Genomic DNA, 22,653 nt, shown 5'->3' on the forward strand with positions numbered 1-22,653 from the left:
AAGCAAAAGCCTCCGGCTGGGGGCACAGCTTCAGCCTCTTGGGGGGACCCAGGAGCCTCCTGGGGGTGAGGGTCAGCCCCTGCGCTGCAGCCTGCAGCCGAGTGGGGGCGCTTGCTTCTGGGCCCTGAGAAAGGACCCTTGCTTTCCTCTTCCTGGGGGCTAACTGCTGAACACCACGGGCTTGTTGTCCGGATCCAGGAGATTTGGGATCCTGCCCTCTGAGCTCTCAACACCCCCCAGCTTCTGAACCACCCTACGAATGTCGGGGAACCTTGCAACAGCCCAGCCTGGGAACACTAGGCAGGGGGTTCAGGGGATGACCCCGCCCACCCACCGCCTCACTAAAACAAAGGCAAGGCTTGGCTGTTTAGGATCAGAAGACCTAAACCTGTTGCCCTGAGATTTCCATCCTCAGCCAGCAGCCTGGGTTGGAAGGTACCTTCTTAGAAATCACAGGAGTCGAAAGCACTTGCCTCCAGGACCGGGTGCTGCCTCACCCAGCCCTGCTTCGTTTTGCCTTTTTAGGGCTCGGGATTTTATTCCTCTTTGTTTCCACAAGGATTGGGCCAAACAACGAATTTTTAACAGGTGGCCCCAAGGCAAGGGGACTTTCCAAGGAGTGAGTCTGTGGCGGCTGGGGGCCGACATTTTCTGTGTGGTAGAGCACGACAGACGCGAGGAGAGTAATGGAGAACAGCCCCCCTTAACCTCACGGTTCACAGACAGTCACTGACATTCAGACACTCCCGGAGGGAAGCTCATATAACTGGCCATGAAACCAGAAACCAGGAGGCTGACGGGCTAACGGGTCCAGGGAGGGTTCTCTTCCCTGGGGGGCCCCTCCCAGGCGGGGGCCACGATGATGGGTCTGCAGCCATGCATGGGGGAGCTCCAGGCCTGCAGGGTCCTTCGACCAGCCCCACTCAGGATGCCGCCCTGGGACTTCCCAGGGCCCAGGGCTGCCCTTTAGGCTCCGGGAGGCACAGGCCCCAGGGAGGTGGAGGGGAGAGGAGGCTCCAGGCCAGGGGACTCCCAGGGGGCTGGGCTGGCCCGGAACCATCTCGCCCTCGGAAGTGCCCAGGGGGTGGAAGGGAGGGAGAGGGTGAACCGTTCTACGTGGAGAGGTCCCGGCGTCTAAGACAGAGAAATGAATCTCGAGGGCCATTCAGGTGAGAAGCCAGCCCGAGGAAGGGACGCAGAGCTCGAGGAGGAGGTCGGGGGCAGCAGCACCGGGGAGTGATGGAGAAGCCGTGGGTGGCGGGTCAGAGGTCGCCGCTTGGCTACCTCCAAGGCAGAGAGCCCGAGCTCCCGGTGCAAAGGCACTGGCGGCACTGCGCTGTGGCCTGTGACGCCCCCAAAACATACACCACACTTTAAAGAGCTCATTGCACAGTTCGGGGGCGAGCAGCAAGTCCACCTCACGCCGGTCACTTGGGGCACAGGCTGGACGGCAGGCCGAGCAGGGGTGGAGACCGTCATTCTCCTGACTTACGGATACTCCAACTCAGGAGAACTTTCACAGTTCTAAATATATAAGCAAGTCACTGTCGGGACTGAGCCCATGGCGAGCCCCCCCCCCCCCCCCCCGCTACCTCCCCCAAAGCAGGATCTGAGCTCACCTGTGGGAGTCCGGGACTCTCAAGCCAGTCTCGGCAGATGCTTTCGACAGACAAATCAAGCCTTTAAAAATAGAAAAACAACAGAGTAAAGGGTTAAAAGTTACAGAGCAATATAACAGAGGATCTCTGCAAATATTCGGGCACTGCACGGCATGGCTACCCGTGTTCTCTGGGGGAGCCTGGCTGCCCCAGCCTAGGGTGTGGAAGGCGGGGCACACTCGGGACAGCTTGCCTCTGGTCCCCAGGATGAAGCCCAAACACGGGGCAACCGGGATCGGCGCCTTTCCTGCTCTGAGAGGAACTCTGGGCTGGGAGCCAATTCAGGGAGGACCCGGCATGTTCATAAGACACATCAGGCATGACCACTTCCTAAGAGTGGGACAAAATGAAACCTGAGCGTCGCAGTACTTAGTGCACCCAAGTGAAATTCGAACTTTACAGTGACAATGAGCTACGACAAGCAAAGCAGTGCAGTCGCTGTGGGGAGCAGGAAGGCTCAGGTGCAGAGTCCGGGCCTCCCCGGCTCTGCCTTCACACGGACCCACGCCCTGCTTTCCTTGAAATGTTGACTGGTCCAGAGTCAGCTGAAACCCTGTCGGTTTCATGCCCCACTGATTTGAATTCTCCTTAAATGCACTAAGTATCAAGTATATGTAGCATCAGTGGACTTGAGGTGTGTCTCCCTGAAGTTTAAAGCAATTCCTCCCCTGCTTCGAGGTAAGTCCTGCTCAGCCCAGTTTCTCCGCTGACAGAGGCCTCCGCGAGCCCCTCCCAGGCTGTGTGTGCCATGTCCACCTCTGTGCCACAGCGCCATCATGACTTGTGAAATCGATTTATTTGATTACTTGACCTTTAACCGTCTCCTCAATGGATCAAAGCTCTCTGCGATCAGGGTCCACACCTGCCTTCTCACTTCCTAAACCCAGCATTGAAACAGGTCTTGGCATAAGAGGATCTCCAGAAGGACTGGTCCAAAGAAATAACTTTTAACAGGTAACCCCAAGATATTTTTATTTTTTATTTGAATGAATGAAAACGCATTTCACTGTTGAAGCAATAAAAAGCATTCCTTTTAAAGACAATAATCACCTTTCCCAGTAAGATGCTCCCAAGTTGTTAAGATGTGTCTTTTTACATTTTATATATTCTATGCTACGTTTTCTATGTATAATATTCCCTTCTTTTCTTTTGGAACTGTAAAAGCAGCTGTGGAAAGATAGGTGCCTCCTGCGTTTGTTAGGGTGCTGAAGACCCAGTGCTCCCCTCACCTCATGGGCTACAGGCGGGCACCGTGGGAAAGGGAGGGAGAGAGGAGTGGGCCTTGGTGGGTGGGGGACTGGGGAAGGAGAGGGCTGCCTGGTACTGTCCCTTCCTTTTCTTCCCCAGGGAGAAGCATGTCACTGGTCCATTTTGTCTTCCCTGGACAGGGCAAAAGCAGAGGCGGCTGAAAGGGGCAACTGTGGCTTTTTTCTAAACAGAACAACTATACAGAGGGAAAGAGATGATGCAGAGAGAGTGCTTTGGATTCATTTTCAAGACGAAGCCCGTCTGTGGGACGACAGGCCAGGGAAGGGGAGAAAGCATAAGTGAATCTGGGGAAGATCGCAACTTCCAGAGGCTGCTGGTCCAGGTTCCCAGACTCAGTGGGGCTACTGGACACGTCTCTGTATGAAAGCCAGGTGCCGCCATCCCTGGGCCTTCCCCCACTTCTTTGTTGTCAATTAACAGCATCAATCTCAGTGTGAATGGTCAAGTCCACTCTATAAGCAGGAAAAGTGTGGACATGTGTGTACATGCTCATGTTCATGCATACATGTGTGCGCTCATGCACTTGTGTGTGCATACTCATGTAACTCCATGAATGTGTACACCATGTACCTATGTGTGTGCACTCCTGTAAGTGCGTGCATGTGCGCATTAATATGTTTGTGTGTGCATGCTTGTGTGCATGTGTACACTCATGTACCTGTGAGTGTACATACTCATGTGTGCTTACGTGTGCACTCATGTGCCTGTGTATGTGCTCATGTGTGTGCATGCACATATGCACTCATGTACCCGAGTATGTGCACACTCATGTGTGTGCATGTGTGTGCACTCCTGCCTGTGTGTGACTATGTCCTCACTGGCATGGGTGGGACATGGGGTGACTGGATAAAAGGAAGCAGCTCTCAGAGCACCCTACACCAAGATCATGACTCTTTCTTTAGACTTGGTTTATTTGGTTGGCTGCAGGGAGAGGTGCTGGAAATGCCATTAACTGGCATAAATGCTCTGCCAGGAGAAGGAAAGTGGCTGAAGGGGCCAGGACACTTGAAGAAGTATCCAAGGAGACTTGGAGTTGTTTTCTAGTGAAGACTAGAGGCTGGAAGGTAAGATACAGTTTATAACTTCCATTGAAGACAAGATGCTCAATGAAGGCCGCTCTTGTTTGGAATGAATGCAGACCATCCCAACCCTGTCTGGTACCCGGGAGGGCAGGTTGTCTATTGGGGTCAAGATCCTGCCCCAGGGCTTGAGTGGCTGTGGAGGTTCTGCAGGCTCTACATTGTCCGCCCTGATTTCAAGGCAAGGGCCCGATTCTCCCATCCTTCCTTCACTGGTGCTTCTCTCTAAGCGCCCCATTCATTTGCTTCCTTTCCAGTCAGAGAGGGACACTACCGTGTCTGGAGCCCTGGGGCCATAAGCTCTGCTCAGCCAATCTTCAAGGGATACTCAGGAAACTTGTAGCCAGAGGCTGACTCTGACCTGAGCTTTTCTGTGCTGGGCACTCTGGGGAAATGGCATCCTGAGATTTCCCCAACCTGAGGGGAAGGTGGGGGATTTCGAAACAATGTGGAAAAAGGCAGGGTGATGATGAAAGAGGTAAGCACACAGGATCCACCACGGAGGGCAAGGGGAACTGGGATTAAATGTCCTAAAGAAGAGAAGTCCGGGGAGTGACTTCACAGCCATTTCCGAGGGATTTTACAAAAGACAGTCAACAGCTGTTGCTCATCCCCACAGAGGAGTAAGAGGACAGGGATGTAAATTTCCTCCCGGGAATTTTAGCCTGAAGGCACTTCTTTAGGGTGTCATAGGAGGGGCCTGGGAGTTGAGTGCTGGAATGTTATTACTGAGCAAGGGCCAAGTCTTCACGGGAGAAGTGAGAGCAGGCAGAACCTTCTCTTTGTGGCAGACGCTTGGTGGATGCCCCTGGACAAGGCCCCGTGGAAGGCTGAGATGCGAAACCCCAGGGCCAGGCTGTCTGATGGGGACATGAGGACACGAGTCAGAGTGCTGCTGACTGTGCTGGTCGAGAGATGTGGGGCCCTACGTGCATGGAAGAGGCTCTGACTGCCTCAGGCGGGACAGCTGGAAGGAGGTGCATTAGGGAAGCGTTCTTCAAGAAGGCTGGAGGAAAGCTGAACTGTCGCAAACGATGGGGAGGGACCAGTGGAAACGGAAGGAAAGCACAGGCAGGGCAAAGCAAGCAGAGACAGGAAAGCCCAAAGCCACAGCCAGCTGGGCTGGCACACAGAATGAGGACCCCAAAGTCCTGCCGGTGAGCTTCAGCTCCATCAACAAGGCTCTGAAGCAAGGGTGCAGAATGGCACGGACAGAGTGGAGTCAAGAATGACTGAGGGAGAAGAGGCTGGAGGCAGGGAGACCAAAGGGGAAGCTGTGAGTGTGTTCAAATGAGAGGTGATAGGAGGAGGCCTACATGCAGGTGGGACGCTGGGGGTGACCGAGTCCTGCTGGAGGGGTGAAAGATGGCGTCAGGCAATGGGCCCCATCACTCTCTGCAGGATGACTTTACATAGTGTGAATATGTCCAGGTACAATCCATGCTACAGTCTACAACCTGGACAACTGGCCAGCCAACTAGGGATTATTTCATGGGAAAATATTAAGGCAAATTTTGCTTTGCCATGTTAGTATCTGCACACATAGATGTTATTATACAGTAGCACTAAAAACAAAACAAATTCCTCTGTCCACTGCCAACAAAAGGTATAAAAGGAATAGCTATTGATCTGGTCAAGACGGTGGCATAGGTAAATGTGGTACTCAGGACCTCCCACAACATCAAAATTACAACTAAACAACAGAACAATCATCATTCAGAACTGCCTGAATCTAGCTGAACGTAATCCTATAACTAAGGATATACAGATGCTACATCAAGATTAGTAGCACAGGTGGAGATGCAGAATGGGCTGGTCCCACACCCACGTGTGGTGATTAAAACTGAGAAGGGTATCTTGGTTGCCACGATCCCCCTGAGGAGCCAGGGTTCCCAGCTTCACACCAGGCCTCCAGCCCAGGGGTCTAGTGCTGGGAGGAGAAATCCCCATAACTTCTGACTGTAAAAACTGGCAGAGGTGTGGCTGAGTGAGATGGAGGCTGCTGGAGTGCCAGATATTCCTCTTAAAGGGTCCATGCATGGGCTTACTGATGGACTTACTCTGAGCTCCAGCACTGGGGCACTAGGGATATACGAGGAGTAACTGAGTTGTTTGGCATCAAGGTGAAAGCTGCAGGGGCAGCTTTCTCCCAGAAATAAGAGCTGGCAGACGCCACTGTTCCTTTGCTGAGCCCTCCCCTCACAGAGCCGGCAGACAGGCACCATATCTGAGTATCCATCCACCTGACTATCACTGTTTGCCCTACCCTGGAGATTCCCTGAAACCCTGCCCCACCGAACTTGCAGGCTCACCCAAACACTTTCCAGTGGCTTTTCCATACAAATGGCCTGTCTTGGCTCATGATGCTGACTTTCCTAAGATCTTTCAACAAGCAGCATCTGGCCTCTGCCTACCCCATACCTGTTGCTAAGTAGCCCCAGGCCCAGAAATAGCAGCAGCCAGCCTTGGTTGACAACTTGGCCTCTCCCAGGCACCTCCAAGCCCAGCAAAAGTAGCAGCCATCTTCAGATCAGCATCATGACCCAAGACAGGCCATTTGTATGGAGAAGCCACTGGGCCCTACAGGACACCTTCTACATAAAGCCACTCTACCAAGACCTGGAGATGTAGCAGCTCTATCTAATACATAGGAAGAAACATAGGGAGGCAGCCAAAATGAGGAAAGAAACATGTCCCAAATAAAAGAATAGAACAAAATTCCAGAAAAATAACTAAACAAAATGGAGACAAGCAATCTACCAGATGCAGAGTTCAAAACACTGGTTATAAGGAGGCTCAATGAACTTAGGGGAAGAATAGATGAACTTACCGAGAACTTCAACAAAGAGATAGGAAACATAAAAATAGAGATAGAAACATAAAAAAGAACCAGTCAGAAAAGAACACGCTAACTAAAATGAAGAATATTTTACAGGGAATCAATAGTAAAGTAGATGAAGCCAGAGGATCAAATCAGTAATTTGAAAGATAAGAAAGCAAAAAACACCTAATCAGAATAGCAAAAAGAAAAAAGAATCCAAAAAATTAGCAAAGGGTAAAGACAGAAAGAATCTTAAAAGCAGCAAGAGAAAAGCAATTAGTTACCTACAAAGGAGCTCCCATAAGACTGTCAGCTGATTTCTCAACAGAAACTTTGCAGGCCAGAAGGGATTGACATGCAATATTCAAAGTGATGAAAAGCAAGGACCTACAACCAAGATTACTCTACCCAGCAAAGCTATTATTTAGAACTGAAGTACAGATATAGAGCTTCCCAGAAAAGAAAACGCTAAAGGAGTTCATCACCACCAAATCAGTACTACAAGAAAGGGTCTTCTTTAAGAGGGAGAAGAAAAAAGATTTTAAAAAATATGAATAATAAAAAGGCAATAAATACATAATTATCAACAATTACTTTAACTGCAAATGGATTAAATACTCCAATCAAAAGACATGCGGTGGCTGAATGGATAACAAAACAAAGCCCTTACATATGCTGCCTACAAGAGATTCACTTCAGATTAAAAGGCACACACAGACTGAAAGTGATGGGAAAACATATTTCATGAAAATGGAAACACACAAAAAAACACTGGGGTAACAATATTTATACGAGACAAAATTGACTTTAAAACAAAGGCTATAACAAGAGACAAATAAGGACCCAGCAATTCTACTTCTGGGAATTTATCCAAAGAACCAAAATACTAAATTGAAAAGATATCTACTTCCATATGTTCATTGCAGCATTATTTACAACAGCCAAGATATGGAAGCAACCTAAGTGTCTATCAATATATGATTGGATAAAGAAGTGGTGCAAAGATACAATGAAATATGATTCAGTCTTAAAAAAAAGAAATCCTGCCATCTGCAACAACATAGATGAACCTAGGGGGTATTGTGCTGAGTGAAATAAGTCAGACAGAGAAAGACAAATGCCAGATGACTTCACTTACATGTGGAATCTAAAAATTGAAATAAACAAGCAGAACAGAAATAGATTCATAGATACAGAGAACATTTTGTCAGTTGTCAGATGAGAGGAGGGTTGAGAAGATGGGTGAAAAAGGTGAAGGGGTTAAATACAAATTGGTAGTTACAGAACAGTCACAGGGATATCAAGTACAGCATAGGGAATATACATAATAATATTGTAATATAAATGGTGTCAGATGGGTACTAGATTTACCACTGTGATCACTTCATAAGTTACATAAATGTCTAATCACTGGGTTGTACACCTGAAACTAATATAATATTGTACGTCAACTGTAATTTAAAAATAAAAATATTTTTTAAAAAGGAGTAGCTATTGCTTTAATAAGCACCTACTATGTACCTACCATACACTATAAAAAAAAAAACAACTCATTTAAACTTTACAGTGTCTGTGCAAGACCAATATTATTGTCAGGTATCATAATGTGCCCCTTTGTGAATTTATAGCGCAGACAAGCCTGCTCCAAACAACGCTGACCCCTCTGTCTTGCTCACATCTCTCTGGCTGAAGGTGGCCTGGCCCTTGCCGCAGTTGCCCTGTTTGCTACCCTTGGATTAGAGTTCCGAAGAGGTGGGATACCCTTGAGAGGGACAAAAGTGTGAGGGCAGGAGAGTTCATCATTCAGCTGCATCCAGGAGCAAAAGACACTCCCCCATGAGGGAAGAGGACCTGTGTTTTCAGATCACTTTCCTCTGGAAAGTTCGAAGCATCTTATAACCATTATTATTTCATTCCTCATATTATCCTTGTGAAGTAGGTGTCAATTGTTGTGCGGCTTTTTAGCAGATGGAGCAACTGCAGCATAAGAAGAGTGGCCAACGTCAACCCAGACAAAGGGATGAAAACAAGACAGGCTTCTGGACTCCGGGCACCAGTGCAGACTTCACACCCCGCCCATGCCTGTCTGTGGATTGCTGATTTGGACCAAGGTCTTAAACTCAGAGAAGATGAAAGCATTAACTCCAGCTGCTAGTTTTTGCTTTTTGATCCCAACTATTGACATGAGAGTACGGGTGAATTTTCAGGTGTGGGTGTGGATATACAGCAGTGGTAAAACTGAAGGTTGACTTTTCAAATCAGGACACTCAGAGTCCAAGCCCATAGGGACTGTTTCCCCCAAGATCATGTGGCTGGAATCATCACCACAGACAAGCAGAAGCATTTCCACTTTGCTGGGACCCGGGACTTACAGGAAATTACTCTTCTGCATGTCTGATCGCTATGGAAATTGATTTTCTACAGAGAGCTAAAAGTACACAGACTGCCTCAGCTGCGTGCCCTCCAGATCTTGGCCCGCGACCGGCACTTCCACCTCCTGACTGAAGCCTCTGGGCCTCCGGAGCAGCAGATGTGTCCACCCCCTGGCTGGAGAGCTCCCCTTGCAGGATTCCTACATCCTGGAAGGTGACTCTGCATTTCAGAGGTCCGTCTCCAGTCCCTGCGAGCTATATACGTGGTCACACTTGGTTACTGCAGCAGGGGAGGGAATATGCTAGATGCCCAGGCTTGATGCTGGTTAGATGCCACAAAGTGAGCGATTACTCTTCTCTTTGTGATGTTATGTACACAGAAACAGACCCTGGCTTGCGGGGAAAATGGCATCACACATGCTGCATTGCTCATCCAGTTGATTTCTGAGGGTGGAGTATCAGCCACATCTGCCACCTGTGCCTATCAGCTTCTTGTTGATCAGGAGAAATGTCTCTGTAACTCTTTATTCCTGTCTTCAGCCTCTTGGGATTCTAAAGGTCATATTCTACCCATGTCTCTGAAGGAGAGCACACGGCCCAGCAACTTCCACATGAACAAAAGGACAGAGGGAAGGACCCTCGGGATGGCGGGTCCCAGGCGCAGGCACTTTGGGAACTCCAGTGCTTGGTCTGAAACGGAAGATGCTCTTGTTCTGGAATGAAACTAGTGTACACCTCAGCTTTACACACTTATTTGTTCTCTTGATCAAAACAAGTCCTTTGTGTTCAGGTACAGAATGCAAGTTGCTGACTTAACATTTATAAAACAAGGACGCCCTAGCTCTGCGGAGAGGAAAGGTGCTGAACTAAAACCAACACACGAACATGCACACACAGACACAATAACTCACGAGCAAAGAGAGAGCTGGTCGCTGTTGATACACCTGGAATACGGGGCGGGGGGCACACTGGGTAAGGTACTCCCCCGGGTGCTCTTTCGCCGTGGCAGGCCAGGGCCCAGGATTCGTCCAGACAGCCTCCTAAGCACTCCCAGCTTTTTCTTCCCTTAGTCTCTTAAACATCAGCATTTAAACAGAAACGTCTCACTGGCATTGTCCAAAACACAACTGCTCATCTCGCTGCTACTTTCAAACACTCTCTCTCCAACTCCCTCTGCACCACACCGACTCCCCGGACAAAATGGGGGGGGCCGTATTTCCAGCACAACATCAGAGTGACTGAGTGGCCCAGAAGGAAAGGCCAGGTTCATGCTGGACTCCACTCAACGTTCACAACCCATCACCCGCGTCCTATCCCCGGAATCTCTCAGATTGCCCCTTCTCTGCAGCCCCACCGCCACCACCCCTGCCCTCGTCCAGCTCTCCATCTCCTGAGTGAACTGTTGGGCTGGCTTCTCCCTGGTCTCCCGGCTTCCGGTTCTCCGCCCCCGCCTGCCTCCCACGCTGCCCTCAGGCCTGAGCGCCTCTCCAAGGCGCTGGTGGCACGCCCTTCGCCTGGCGGCTGGAGGCCAGGGCTGGGGAGACCTTTCTCTGTGCGCTCAGGACTGAAGCTCCTGAGAGCCCTTCCTGCGCTGAGCCCTAACGGTCTTCAGCAGTGCACTCGGGGCTCCCTGGGGGCTGGGCATGGCATTTACTCCTTTCTGCTGCCTAGTGTCCAGCCTAAAGCCCGGTGTGGAAGGTGCTCAACAGAGAATGTTAAACTCATGGAAGCAGGAGAGCAGTGCCAGAGCAGTGCGACAGAGGGTGCCACCCGAGCCCCGACCGGTGGGACTGATCCGAGAAGCCTTGCCCTGTTCAGAACGGCTCACATGCCTAACAGATGTGCCTGGGGATCGTTTTGCTACGGGGCCAAAGATTAGGGGCTCCGGGGACAGGTGTGGGGCCTTTGGAGAACTAGGTAAAATTGGAACAATATGCTGCACAGGTAAAAGGATAACCAGTCTGTTTCAACAGCCAGCTCAGATTCTCAGATTAGTTAGCCGGAGAGGTGTTTGAGTTTCAAAGCGTTTTCTGTACACTTGCTGAAATAGGTCCACTGTAGGAATGGGACTGCTTTAGCTTTAAAGAGGATTTTTATTTTTTTATTTTTTTAATTATTATTATTTTTAAAAATATATCTTTATTGATTTCAGAGAGAGGGAAGGAGAGGGGGAGAGAGAGATAGAAACATCAATGATGAGAGAGTCATTGATGGAGCCCGCAACCCGGGCATGTGCCCTGACCGGGAATCGAACCCTGATCGCCTGGATCCTAGGTCGATGCTCAACCCCTGAGCCACGCCCCGCCAGGCGAAGGAGGATTTTTAAAAGCAGCTTTAAACCTGTTGGCCCAACCATCATCCTAACTGGGCACCGTATCCCCTCAAAGGGGAAGAAGTTGGTGCCATTGGCCACCATTAAACAGAGATGCTGCTCGTGACTTCCTCAATCACAACAAAGCCTCCGTGTGGGCTCACAGTGAGTCACCTCAATAAATATTCATAGTGATAAAACCCAGGTCCCCAGAACAAGAGGCTCAGGGCCATCCAGATGAACTCCCCAGCCTTATTAGGAAGTGGGCAGAAAGAAAGACTTCCTAAACTAACAATGCACTTGGTTGCTTCCATGAAAATCACTATATTTGTGCCCTAAGAAATTCTGGAAGAATGCATAGTCATTTCTCAGAAACAGACTTTGCTAACAGGAGGTAATATACCATTTCTGTTAGTGTTTTCTTCTTTTTCCTGCATTAGATCCTAAGGAAAGCACACATTCTATCAGAGGACCTGAAAAGTTATTCCAGGACAGGTATAAAAGAAAAGGGGGAAAAATCTTGCAGGTGAACTATTGTTCTTGACCCTAGGAATAATCACCTCATCGGATGTGATTTTTGCATGAAGAAAACCCATATTTCTGTTTAAAAAGAAAAGACAGTAAATGTAAAACATTTCAGACCTTCCAAAACAAGCCACAATTCCTTCCAGCAACTCCTAAAAAAGCTAATTAGTTATCTTGGGCAGTGACTACAAGCCCATGCAATCTCCCTGGATAAGACTTCCCTTCAGCATCAAAGACATGCACAGAAAAAGGTAAATTAAGGAATTTAACAATTAATGCGGCTATGTTAATTCTGTGTGATGCACTAATTTGCTTTATGTGCATTTGTTCCCATCTGATTAAAAAAAAAAGCCTAACAATAATACAATAATATTTCTAACTGTTGAAGCAAGAGTTGGAGGTAGAATGGTCCCTGGATCCTCCCTGAATGTCATGTCATCTCCTGGTAGCATACGTCATGACACCTTACCCTTAAGACCCCCAAATCAGGTGACCTGTAAGACAGGCCCACTGACAGGGAGGTGTCTGGCTTGGCATTGATCTAAGTCAATGTCTGTGTGAAGGAATTCATTTCCACACTTGGAAATCTATTCCAACCACAAAAACATGGCTAAAATTGTGGGTCAGAAAGGAGAGTAATGTTGGCTCTTCTTGAAAGAAATGTTTAATTTCTCAAAATGCCCCCTTTACTGTGAATATCAATTTTGCTATTAAAAATGTTTCAGGGTGTTCACTTTTAGCACCTAAATTAAGACTGGAAATGAGAAGGGCAGAAAACAGGAATCTGGAGGGACGAAGTGACCTGCTCCGAATGTGATAGATGGGAAGGGGCGGAGCTGGGGTCAGAGCCTTGAAAAGCCTGACTTCAAATCCCAGGCTCTCGTTACTGCGCGACATTGTCGCCGTCAGCTGAACAGTGTTTCTTTACACTAAGCCACGCTAACTACTGCCACCTGAACTTGTAGAACTTTCCTCTCTCCCTCTCTTTCCACAGCAGCTGAGGCTAAACGGTGCCCTTGGCTTGCCTCATATACCACTTGGGGGGCTCCTGACGCCGGGGCTCCCCGCCGTGCCCGCTAGCCCCCAATATCCACGTGGGCCCATTTCTAAGTTTGGTTGACCCTCCCAGGGCTCCTGCTGGCTGGGCCAAGTCCCTGCCTCTATTAAGAGAGGAAGATTGGACTTTCTCAGTTTAATAAGCCAAACAATGGCAGGCAAACTAGGCTCTTAATTCCTAAACTGGTCCTCACCTTTTTTCTTCTGGGATGTTCTCCAACAGCATTTGAAGGAAATCCTGGAATCAGAAAAAAGCAAACCGTTAAAGGTGTCCATCGATGAACCACTGCCAGCAGCCGCTCCCCAGTCCCAGCGCTCCCAGCTCCCGAGGCTCACCTGCTGGCGAAGCTGGGCCCACGCTGAATTATTAGACTATATACCCGGTTTATTCATTACGAGGGCTTCAGTCCAATCAGGTAAAGAGATTTGTTTTGTAAAAGCCACAAACAAGTTGAAAAATGTAATGTTAATTTGACCTATATCCACGGCTTATTTCATTCCACGTTTCAACTCTTTTCAAAAGGCTGGGGGCGCCACGGAGCACTGTCCCTCGCTCCCCAACCAGGCTCTCCTCTTCCTGAGCCTTGCCTGGGTGTCCTGCTACATGCCGAGCCGCCTCAACTGGGAGGCTAGGGACTGACTTGCAACTTTCTTGCACTGCTCTATGGAAAGATGAAGACCAAGCTAAAGACGAGTAATATCCCAGTGGAGGAACAAATACGTCGCAACGCCAGCATGGTTCCTGGTTCCCTGCCTCCATCTGCAGCCTCTCCCAGGGCCCCTGTGCGAATCCTCCATTCTTTGACATTTAAGATACTTCAATAATAAATTTTTTAAACTTAAAGACATGACTTACATACACCCATTGTTTCCTTTACTATGGAAAATTTCAAACACATTCAAAAGTAGACGAAAGAGTATAATTAACCCACAGCCAATCTGCCCCATCCATTTATCTGCCTCCTGTATTATTTAGAAGTGACTCCCAAACATTACATAATTTCATCATGTGTCAGCAAATGGCTCTAAAAGGATTCTTTTAAAACATACCCACAATACCAAAAGGCCTAAAAAAATTCACATATGAATGTTCAAAATCACATTTATATTTAATTGGCACCTTGAATATTGTGACCAGTCATTTCAGTCCATCTAATTCTGGAACCTTGACTTGGCCTCAACTACATTTGTCAGATAAAATATAGGACACCCAGTTAAATTGGGGGCATACTTACACTAAAAAGTATTTGTTGTTTATCTGAAATTCAAATTTAACTGGGCATTGTGTATTTTTATTTGCTAAATTTGTGTTAACCCTCTGTCATCTGAAGATGTGATAAGAAACATTTTAGAAAAATACAGAACATGAAACAAACAGGAACAACCTTTAGCTTTTGGGGGGTCTGCACTTGAAGTTATTCTTTTAATAAACTGAAACTCTTTTAAAGCAGGTCCTTGCAAGAGGGAGCATGTGTACAAGCTCGGATGACCCACCACGGCTCTGCCAAAGGCAGGTCCCTACAGATGGAAGCCCCCGCCCCTGCCCAGCCTGCGGATCCCGGCGCTGGGCTGGGCCCTGATGAGAGCCACTTAACTCAGAGCGCGAGATGGAAGCAGCGGCGCAGGCCCTCGGATTACAAACAGATGGAATCAGAGAGGAGTGGAAATCTGCAAACAATTTGTATGACAAGGTGTTCTTTTTCTATCATTGCGCTAGGCACAGCCATCACTACACTGGCGAAGCAGCCATGCCCTTCTGTGAGTTTATGGGGGCGTAGGTCCATTTCTTCCAGAGGCAAATTCTCCCTATTAAGGGCAGTAATGAAAAATTTATTTCTTGCAACCTCTGTTCTCCTTCTAAGACTTTACTTGTCTATTGCTGCTTTGCCCAAAATAAACGACACAAAGAATACCAACTAGTATTAAAAGCATGGATCATGCAGTCAAAATGGAAGGGGACAACCCCAAATAGAATAATGCCTCACATCTGAAGTCCTTCCTCGCACCTGCAGTGGACACAGCACATGCAGAAAAATGCCAAAGGAAACAAGAGCAATATTTAGAATGTGAAGAATTATTTCTGCTTGAGGTTCCTGAAGTCATTATTTTTTAATAATTATTTTATTAAAATGTTGATTTGGAAATTAATTTATCACAACTGATTAATAGATTACTTGGCAGAAATTTCACTGGCTGAATGGCAGTATTCTTGCTTCCTGAAAACCTAAGTACTGTAAGTATAATTTCTTACTAATTTCACTTCATTATCTCCTTAGAGCCCATATCAACTTATCCCATATTTGTGCAGTAAGTTATGCTCAATTATGTGTGTATGTGGGGGGAGGAATTACATTAATTTAATGGCAAGGGGGAGAATTTAATTGCATGAGGAGCAGGAAATGCAGAGTTAACCTTAATTCTGCCCTTTGCATTTTCCAGTTATAATTGGATCTTTCTTTATAGGACTGCAGAGCACAATGTTCCAGAATTTTTAGCGAATACAGGAAAAGTACAGGAGGCCCCCAAGAAACCCTGTTTCTTTTTTTTTTCATCCTCTCGAGGCTATTTTTCCCATTGCTTTTCAGAGAGAATGGGAGGGAGAGAGAGAAAGAGAAACATCGATGTGAGAGAGACACATCAATTGGTTGCCTCCTGCAAGCGTCCCAACCAGGGCCAGGGATCAAGCCTGCAACCGAGGTAAGGAGGTAAGCGCCCTTGGCTGGAATCAAACCCGGGGCCCTTCAGTCCATGGGTGACACTCTAACCACTGAGCCAAACCAGCTAGGGCTCCTGTTTCACTTTTTAAGAAAGGTACCTGTCCCACCTCTGAGCAGGTGGCCACTAGCATCTTCCTGCCTCAGAGCTGAGGCTGAAGGGCGCACAGCAGTCCACTGGGGGCTGCTGACCGAGGCTGGGGATGAGGGTCTAGGGGTCCTATACCCCCGATAGCCTGACCATCTCTAAGGCACGGTGCCCGTATTCCCACAGGCTATGTGAATGGCTGCCTACAGTGCGAGGTGTTTCCCTTCTGTCCTGGGAGCCACCTAATCCAAAAAGACACATGGTCTCATCCAGGCAGTCACTGTACCACCCACAGTGGAAACAGCCCAACTGGCCCTTCTTACACCTTTCACAGACCTAATCTTTAACCACAAAATGCTAGTTTTCCTATGTGTGTTTTTCTTATTTTTTGTAAGCTGGCATATACCTCTGCAGTGGACTCCTCACAGAAGTATTTCCAAGGTGTCTCTTATGATTACTCCTTCCCTCGTCACCTCTTTTCAACTCTTCATTGTCTTCACTCTTCCCTTCTGCATGTTGGTACTTTTATAAGTAATACAAATCTTAATTGGACAAGGAGGGCTCTCCTTCAAGGCAGATTCTAGGATCACAGAGGAACTAGGACACTGACATTCATCTAGGGCCATGGACACACTCAGTTAGCAACAAATGCACCTCTATGGTATGCCTGAAAAACCTAAGCAACAGAAACCCTGCTGCTTTACAACGGGCTAGGACGAAATTTTATCTAGGCTCCTGGCAATTGTTACAAGCTCTTAGCCTAGGCAAAAAGTACATTCTTTGGCAATTTTTGTTTTCATTTTCTGCTCTAATAATCTATATGCTAGCCAGGTCAGTCCCAGACAGCTTATTTTTATTAACATCTAACACTAAATTAAGCATTATGATTAAAGAGAAAACTACACTGATTTTGGCACATGGCTAATTGGAAATTACTTTTTAGTCCTGGTGAAAGTATTCAATAAAAGGAGGTGCATCGTGGCCTGTGTGGCTCAGTGGTTACAGTGTCAGTCTACGCACCAAAGGGTCGCAGGGTGGAGGGTTCGCTCTGGTCAAGGGCACATACCTGGGTTGCAGGTTAGCTCCTCACCCCTGGTTGGGGCACGTTCAGGAGGCAACCAGTCGATGTGTCTTCTTCACATCGATGTTTCTCTCTCTGTCCCTCCCTTCCTCCCTCCCACTCTCTCTGAAAAGCAACGGAAAAAATATCTTCTGGTGAGGATTACCCCAAAAAACAAACAAACAAAAAAGCAGGCGCATGTAGATTCTACTGGGTAAATTGGCATTGACTTGATAATTACACAGGATTAGCAATTTCTGTAAGATGTTTTATGAATAATTACCAAGGTGATGGGGAAGGGAGGTAGGAGAGGCAAAGCAAACAAAATGTTGAAGCAAGGGCAGTGTCGCCAGGGTAAGAACTGAGGAGAAATGAAATGGGCAGGAAGAAGGCATGGTCAAGCTCAAGAAAGCAGTTTTAATTGGGGCTGGAAAGATGATACTGAAATGCTGGACAGGTGGAGCATTCAGAACAGAAAGAATTATGAAGCAATTTGGGGAAAAAAGAAATGGAGGGGCTTCTGAGTAAAGACACTGGATCATCGCCTTCCTCATCAATATTATTAATATCATAAATAAAATTAGTTAACAAGTAAACAAGAATATAATTCATTTTAAAAATCAGCAAAAACTTCACCAGCAACCTTCGAACCAGGAAAGATGTACATTCCTGTGGCACAAACTTCAAGGAGACAACTAAGAAAAGAAACGCACGATTCCAACACAGCTCCCAACCTTCCTGCACCACCTCCAACCTCAGGCTTAGCAGCAGTGCGATGGGCGAATTGTCCAGGCCCGGCAAGTTCTCACATACACTCACACATTTGGGAAGAAACAGGAATATTTTTATCTTTCCTCTTTTTTTTTACTGGGAGGGACTGGAAATGTTTGGTGGGGAAAATGAGTAATACCGGGGAAATAAACACCTAAGGATGACACTGATGAACTGCACAGGTTCTAGAGCTCCAAGCTGAGTTAGTGGGACAATACTGAGGGAGCAGCCGCAGTCAGAAAAAGCTGTACCCAAATTAGGTAAAGAGGATCTTGGCTAGGGACATTTAACAAAATTTCAAGAGTTACAGAAGCCAAATTCTTGCAACAAAAGCTGTATGCAGCTCCATGGAGCTCTTCCCCTTTGCCCCCTCCATGCATAATATTCAAGCTTAAACTGTAGCTTAGAAGGGGAAGAAAAACATGTCTAAGAAGAGTTGGGAGGTAAATCAAGGATAATATTCCAATACATATGAGAATAAATAAAAGGTCAAAACAGTGCTACTGACACTGAGAATCAGCAAGAAGAAAAGTAGGGCAGAAATAAAAATAGAGACAGAAATAAAAAGCATAACTTAAAGAATCCAGTCTCGAAGAAAACATAATTCAAGGAACAGAAGAAAATTCTTCCTGAATGCATTACACTGCAAAATAAATTAACAAAAGATCATAATAACAAATTCAGTAAAATGAAATCTCAAAGACAGTATCACAAAACAACAAAATGCGATGAAAAGAGAGATTTCAAAGCAAAGGAGATAAATTAGGGACCAAAATAATGCCAGTGTAGGAGCACTAATAAAATAGAAACAGCAAGGAAAAGAACAAACATTAAAGAAAAAAACATTAATAATAATGTTATAATAGCATTAATAATAAAAATAATAATGCTGCCTGACATAAACACATGCCATGAAGAACAAAAAGACAAAAGCAATTTAGAAAATAACTAGCCTGGAAGACAAAGGTGATATAAGGGTAACTGGTCATCTGCAAGAAAATAAAGAGAGAATGTGTTCAAAGATACAATTAAGACAATTTCAGTGAAAGAAGGAAAAATACAAGCTATATCTAAAAATACACACTGTTTTCCAAGAAAAGAAAAAAAAACTGATACAGACCCAGGCACACCAAGCCATTTTCTAATTATATATTTTTATTTGTGATTAAATGTCAAAGGTAAAGAATTTTCTGTCATCTGAGTGGTATAAAAGCTAACTTCAAAAGTTTTAAGAGCAGTATTTAATGTCAGAAGGCAGTTGAGCAATATCCACATAGTTCTCATGAAATGAAAAAGCAACCGAAGAATATTATACCCAGGCAGTTTGTAATTCAAATATAAAGACAGCAAACAAACAGTCTCAAGCACATAAGAACTCAGACATCACAAAACCAGTGAGTCTGCAAGTTGAACATCAATTTGATATCAAAATTCAGCCAACAAAAAGTTGAATCAAAATAAAGCATTCATGAATATAGAAATATGGTAAAATGACTGAAGGCGAATACAGAAATCCTTTAAACACAAAGCTAAAGACTATACAACTGTGAAAATTCAGTTACAGCACATACTATAATTAATGTGACCCTTAACTATGCAAAGATATTAATTAAGAAATATTTAGAATTGGGGGTAAAAGCAGTAAAACTACATAATTACTGATTTCCTAATCTTTTACAAAAGTGAATAAATTGATGCTTTCTAAAATGAAATATATAGCTAAAGAAAAAAATAACAATTTCAACCTCTAAAGATTGTTTGTAATCGTGTTTTTTAACCATAAAAGAATCTTTTAGGAAACAATCTCTCTTACATTTATATGTGGCTCAGGAAAGTCCTTTATATTCACTTTCTTTTCTTTTTCATTTGTTAAATTTAAGTAAAATAAAATTTAAAACATTTCATTAAAAAGCACATATAATATAATCCTATTTTTATAAAATTATTTCTAAATATATTTTTGTATCTATACATGTGTGTACACATATGTGTAGCTATATATACTATATATACATAGAGACATAGATATTGGTACACATATCATATACAACATATAAAAAGAAAGAGAGAAGTACACAGTGCAATTTTTGGAATGACATTCACCTAATATTAATTTTAGGTATTTATGGGTGGTGGGGATTTGAATGATATTTTACGTTCTTCTTTGCACTTTTCTGTGTTGCTTGAATTTTTAAAAAATGATTATGTGTTGGTTGAAAAAGCGATCATTTCCAAACTTACTATGATACTGACTTAAAGACAGAAACACAGATAAATGGAAAAAAACTGAGAGTCCAGAAATAAACTCTAACATCTATGGTCAAGTGATTTTCAATAAGGGTGCAAAGACAATTCAGGGAGGGAAAGAATAGTCTTTGCAACAAATGGTCATGAGACAACTGGAGGTTCATGCACAAAAGAATGAAGTTGGACAATCTACCTCACACCATATACAAAAATTAACTCAAAAATGATTAAGATACCTAAACATAAGAGAGAAAACTATAAAATTCTTAGAAGAAAACAGGATTAAATCTTCGTAATCTTCAATTAGGCAATGAAGAAAATATTTGCAAATCATAATCTGAAAGCGACTTCAATCTAGATTATATAAAGTAATCTTTCAACTGAATAATGAAAGATGACCAATATAAAAAAGTAATCAAAGGATCTAAATAAACATTTCTCCAAAGAAGATATACAAATTTCAGTAAACACAGGAAAAAATGTTCAGCATCATTAACTATCAGACAAATGCAATTTAAAACAACGAGAAACCACTTCACACTCATTAGGATAACTATTACAAAAACTAAACAAAAACCAAACAGAAAGCAGCAAGTGTTGGCGAGGATGTGGAGAAACTGGAACCCTCGTGCATTTCTGGTAAGAATGTAAAATAGTGTAACCAACGTGGAAAACAGTAAGGCAATGTCTCAAAAAATTGAATTTCCATATAAGGTAGCAATTCCATTTCTGGGTATATACTAAAAAAAAAAAAAAAAAAAAAGAAGCAGGGACTAGAAAAGGGATTTGTTCAAAGCAGCATTATTCACAGGAGCCAAAAGGTGTAAATAACCCAAGAATCCATCAACAGATGAATGGATAAACAATATGTGGTCTTTATATACAGTGGAATACTGAGTCTTAAAAATGAAAAGAATTCTGACATATGCTTCAAGATGGATGAACCTTGAAGACATTATGCTAAGTGAAATATGCCAGATACAACGGGACAAGTAATGTATAATGCGACTCAAAGGAGGTCCCTAGAGCAGTCAAACTCAGAGACAGAAAGTACAATGGGGGCTGCCAGGGACTGTGGGGAGGAAGAATGGGGAGTAACTATTTAATGAATACAAACTTCAGTTTGGGAAGATTAAAACATCCTGGACACATGGTGTCACAACAATATGAATGTGCTTAATGCACCAAACTATATACTTAAAAATGGTTCAGATGGTAATTTTATGTATATTTTACCATAATTTAAAAAGTAAAAATTGAAATAAAAAGAAGAATAAAGTACTGATACATGATACAACATGAACTTGAAACATTACACGGAATGAAAGAAGCCAGTCACAAAGGCCACATAGTATTTTATGACTCCATTTGCATGGAATGTCCAGAATAGACAAATCCCTAGAGACAGAAAGCAGGTTAGTGGTTGCCATGGGCTGAGGGGGGTGCAAATGGAGAGTGACAACGAAAAGACATGGGGTTTCTATTTATTGTTGACACTGTTACTGATGTTCAACATTTCCCCCTGCTTTGCTCCCATGCACTCAACCCCTGCTCCCACCAGGCCTTCACCACATTATTGTCTGTGTCCATGGGCTATGCATATATGATTTTTTTTTTTAATTTATCTTTATTGTTCAAAGTATTACAGATATCTCCCCCCTTTTTCCCCACTGATCCCCTCCACCCTGCATCCACCCCACCCACAGGCCTTCACCACATTACTGCCTATGTCCATGGGTTATGCATATATGCATATAAGTTCTTTGGTTAATCTCACCCACTCCCCCACCCCCGTCTTCCCACTGAGATCCATCAGTCTGTTCCATGCTTCTGTGTCTCTGGATCTATTTTGTCCCTCAGTCTACTTTGTCCACTAGAGTCCACATATGAGTGAGATCATGTAAAACTGAATCAAGAAGAATCAGAAAACCTGAATAGGCCAATAACAACTGATGAAATCAAAGCAGTAATTAAAAAAAACTCCCAGAAAACAAAAGCCCTGGTTTGGATGGCTTCAAAGGAGAGCTTTCTAATTCTTTAAGTTGTAGGGTTAGATAGTTTAGTAAATATTTTTCTTGCTTTTTAAGGTAGGCCTGCAGTGCTATGAATTTCCCTCTCAGGACTGCTTTTGCTGTGTCTCAGATTTTAGGTTGTTGTGTGTTCATTTTCATTTGTTTCCAGGAAGTTTTTTGATTTAATCTTATTGGTAACCCATTCATGGTTTAATAACATATCACTTAGCCTCCATGTGTTTGAATGTTTTGGGGTGTTTTTACTGTAGTTTATTTCTAATGTCATGCCATTGTGATCTGAGATGCTTGATATGATTTCAATCTTCTTAAACTTGTAGACACTGGTTTTGTGTCCTAACATGTGGTCTGTCTTTGAGAATGCCCCTGTGCACTGGAGAGGAATGTATATTTTGCAGCTTTGGGATGAAATGTTCTGTAAATATCAGTTAAATCCATCTGATCTAGTGTGCCATTGAGTTACTGTTTCTGTGTTGACTTTTTGTCTGGAAGATCTATCCAATGAAGTCAGAAGGGTGTTAAAGTCTACCACTATGACTATATTGCTATTGATCTCTCCCTTAACATCCTTAAGATTATTATTGATAAATTCTTATTTATTGCCATTTAAATCCTTTATGACTATGTTTCTCTCTCTATTTCTTCTTCTTAC

The 22,653-nt window shown here is 44.6% G+C and overlaps 1 protein-coding gene across 1 annotated transcript in view; it reads right to left on the reverse strand.

Moving 5' to 3' along the window:
- Window positions 1-22,653, reverse strand: part of AOPEP (aminopeptidase O (putative)) — a 296,713-nt gene that overhangs the window by 96,765 nt on the left and 177,295 nt on the right. Inside the window, exons 10-11 of the mRNA XM_087822613.1 lie at window positions 13,286-13,329; window positions 1,620-1,680 (exon numbers count right to left, since the gene is read on the reverse strand). Of these exons, the coding sequence (XP_087678739.1) occupies window positions 1,620-1,680; window positions 13,286-13,329 (105 nt within the window). The remainder of the gene's footprint in view (window positions 1-1,619; window positions 1,681-13,285; window positions 13,330-22,653) is intronic.

The sequence above is a fragment of the Miniopterus natalensis genome, chromosome 12 (genome assembly GCF_054644295.1).
Source record: "Miniopterus natalensis isolate mMinNat1 chromosome 12, mMinNat1.hap1, whole genome shotgun sequence".
Taxonomy (NCBI): Eukaryota; Metazoa; Chordata; class Mammalia; order Chiroptera; family Miniopteridae; genus Miniopterus; species Miniopterus natalensis.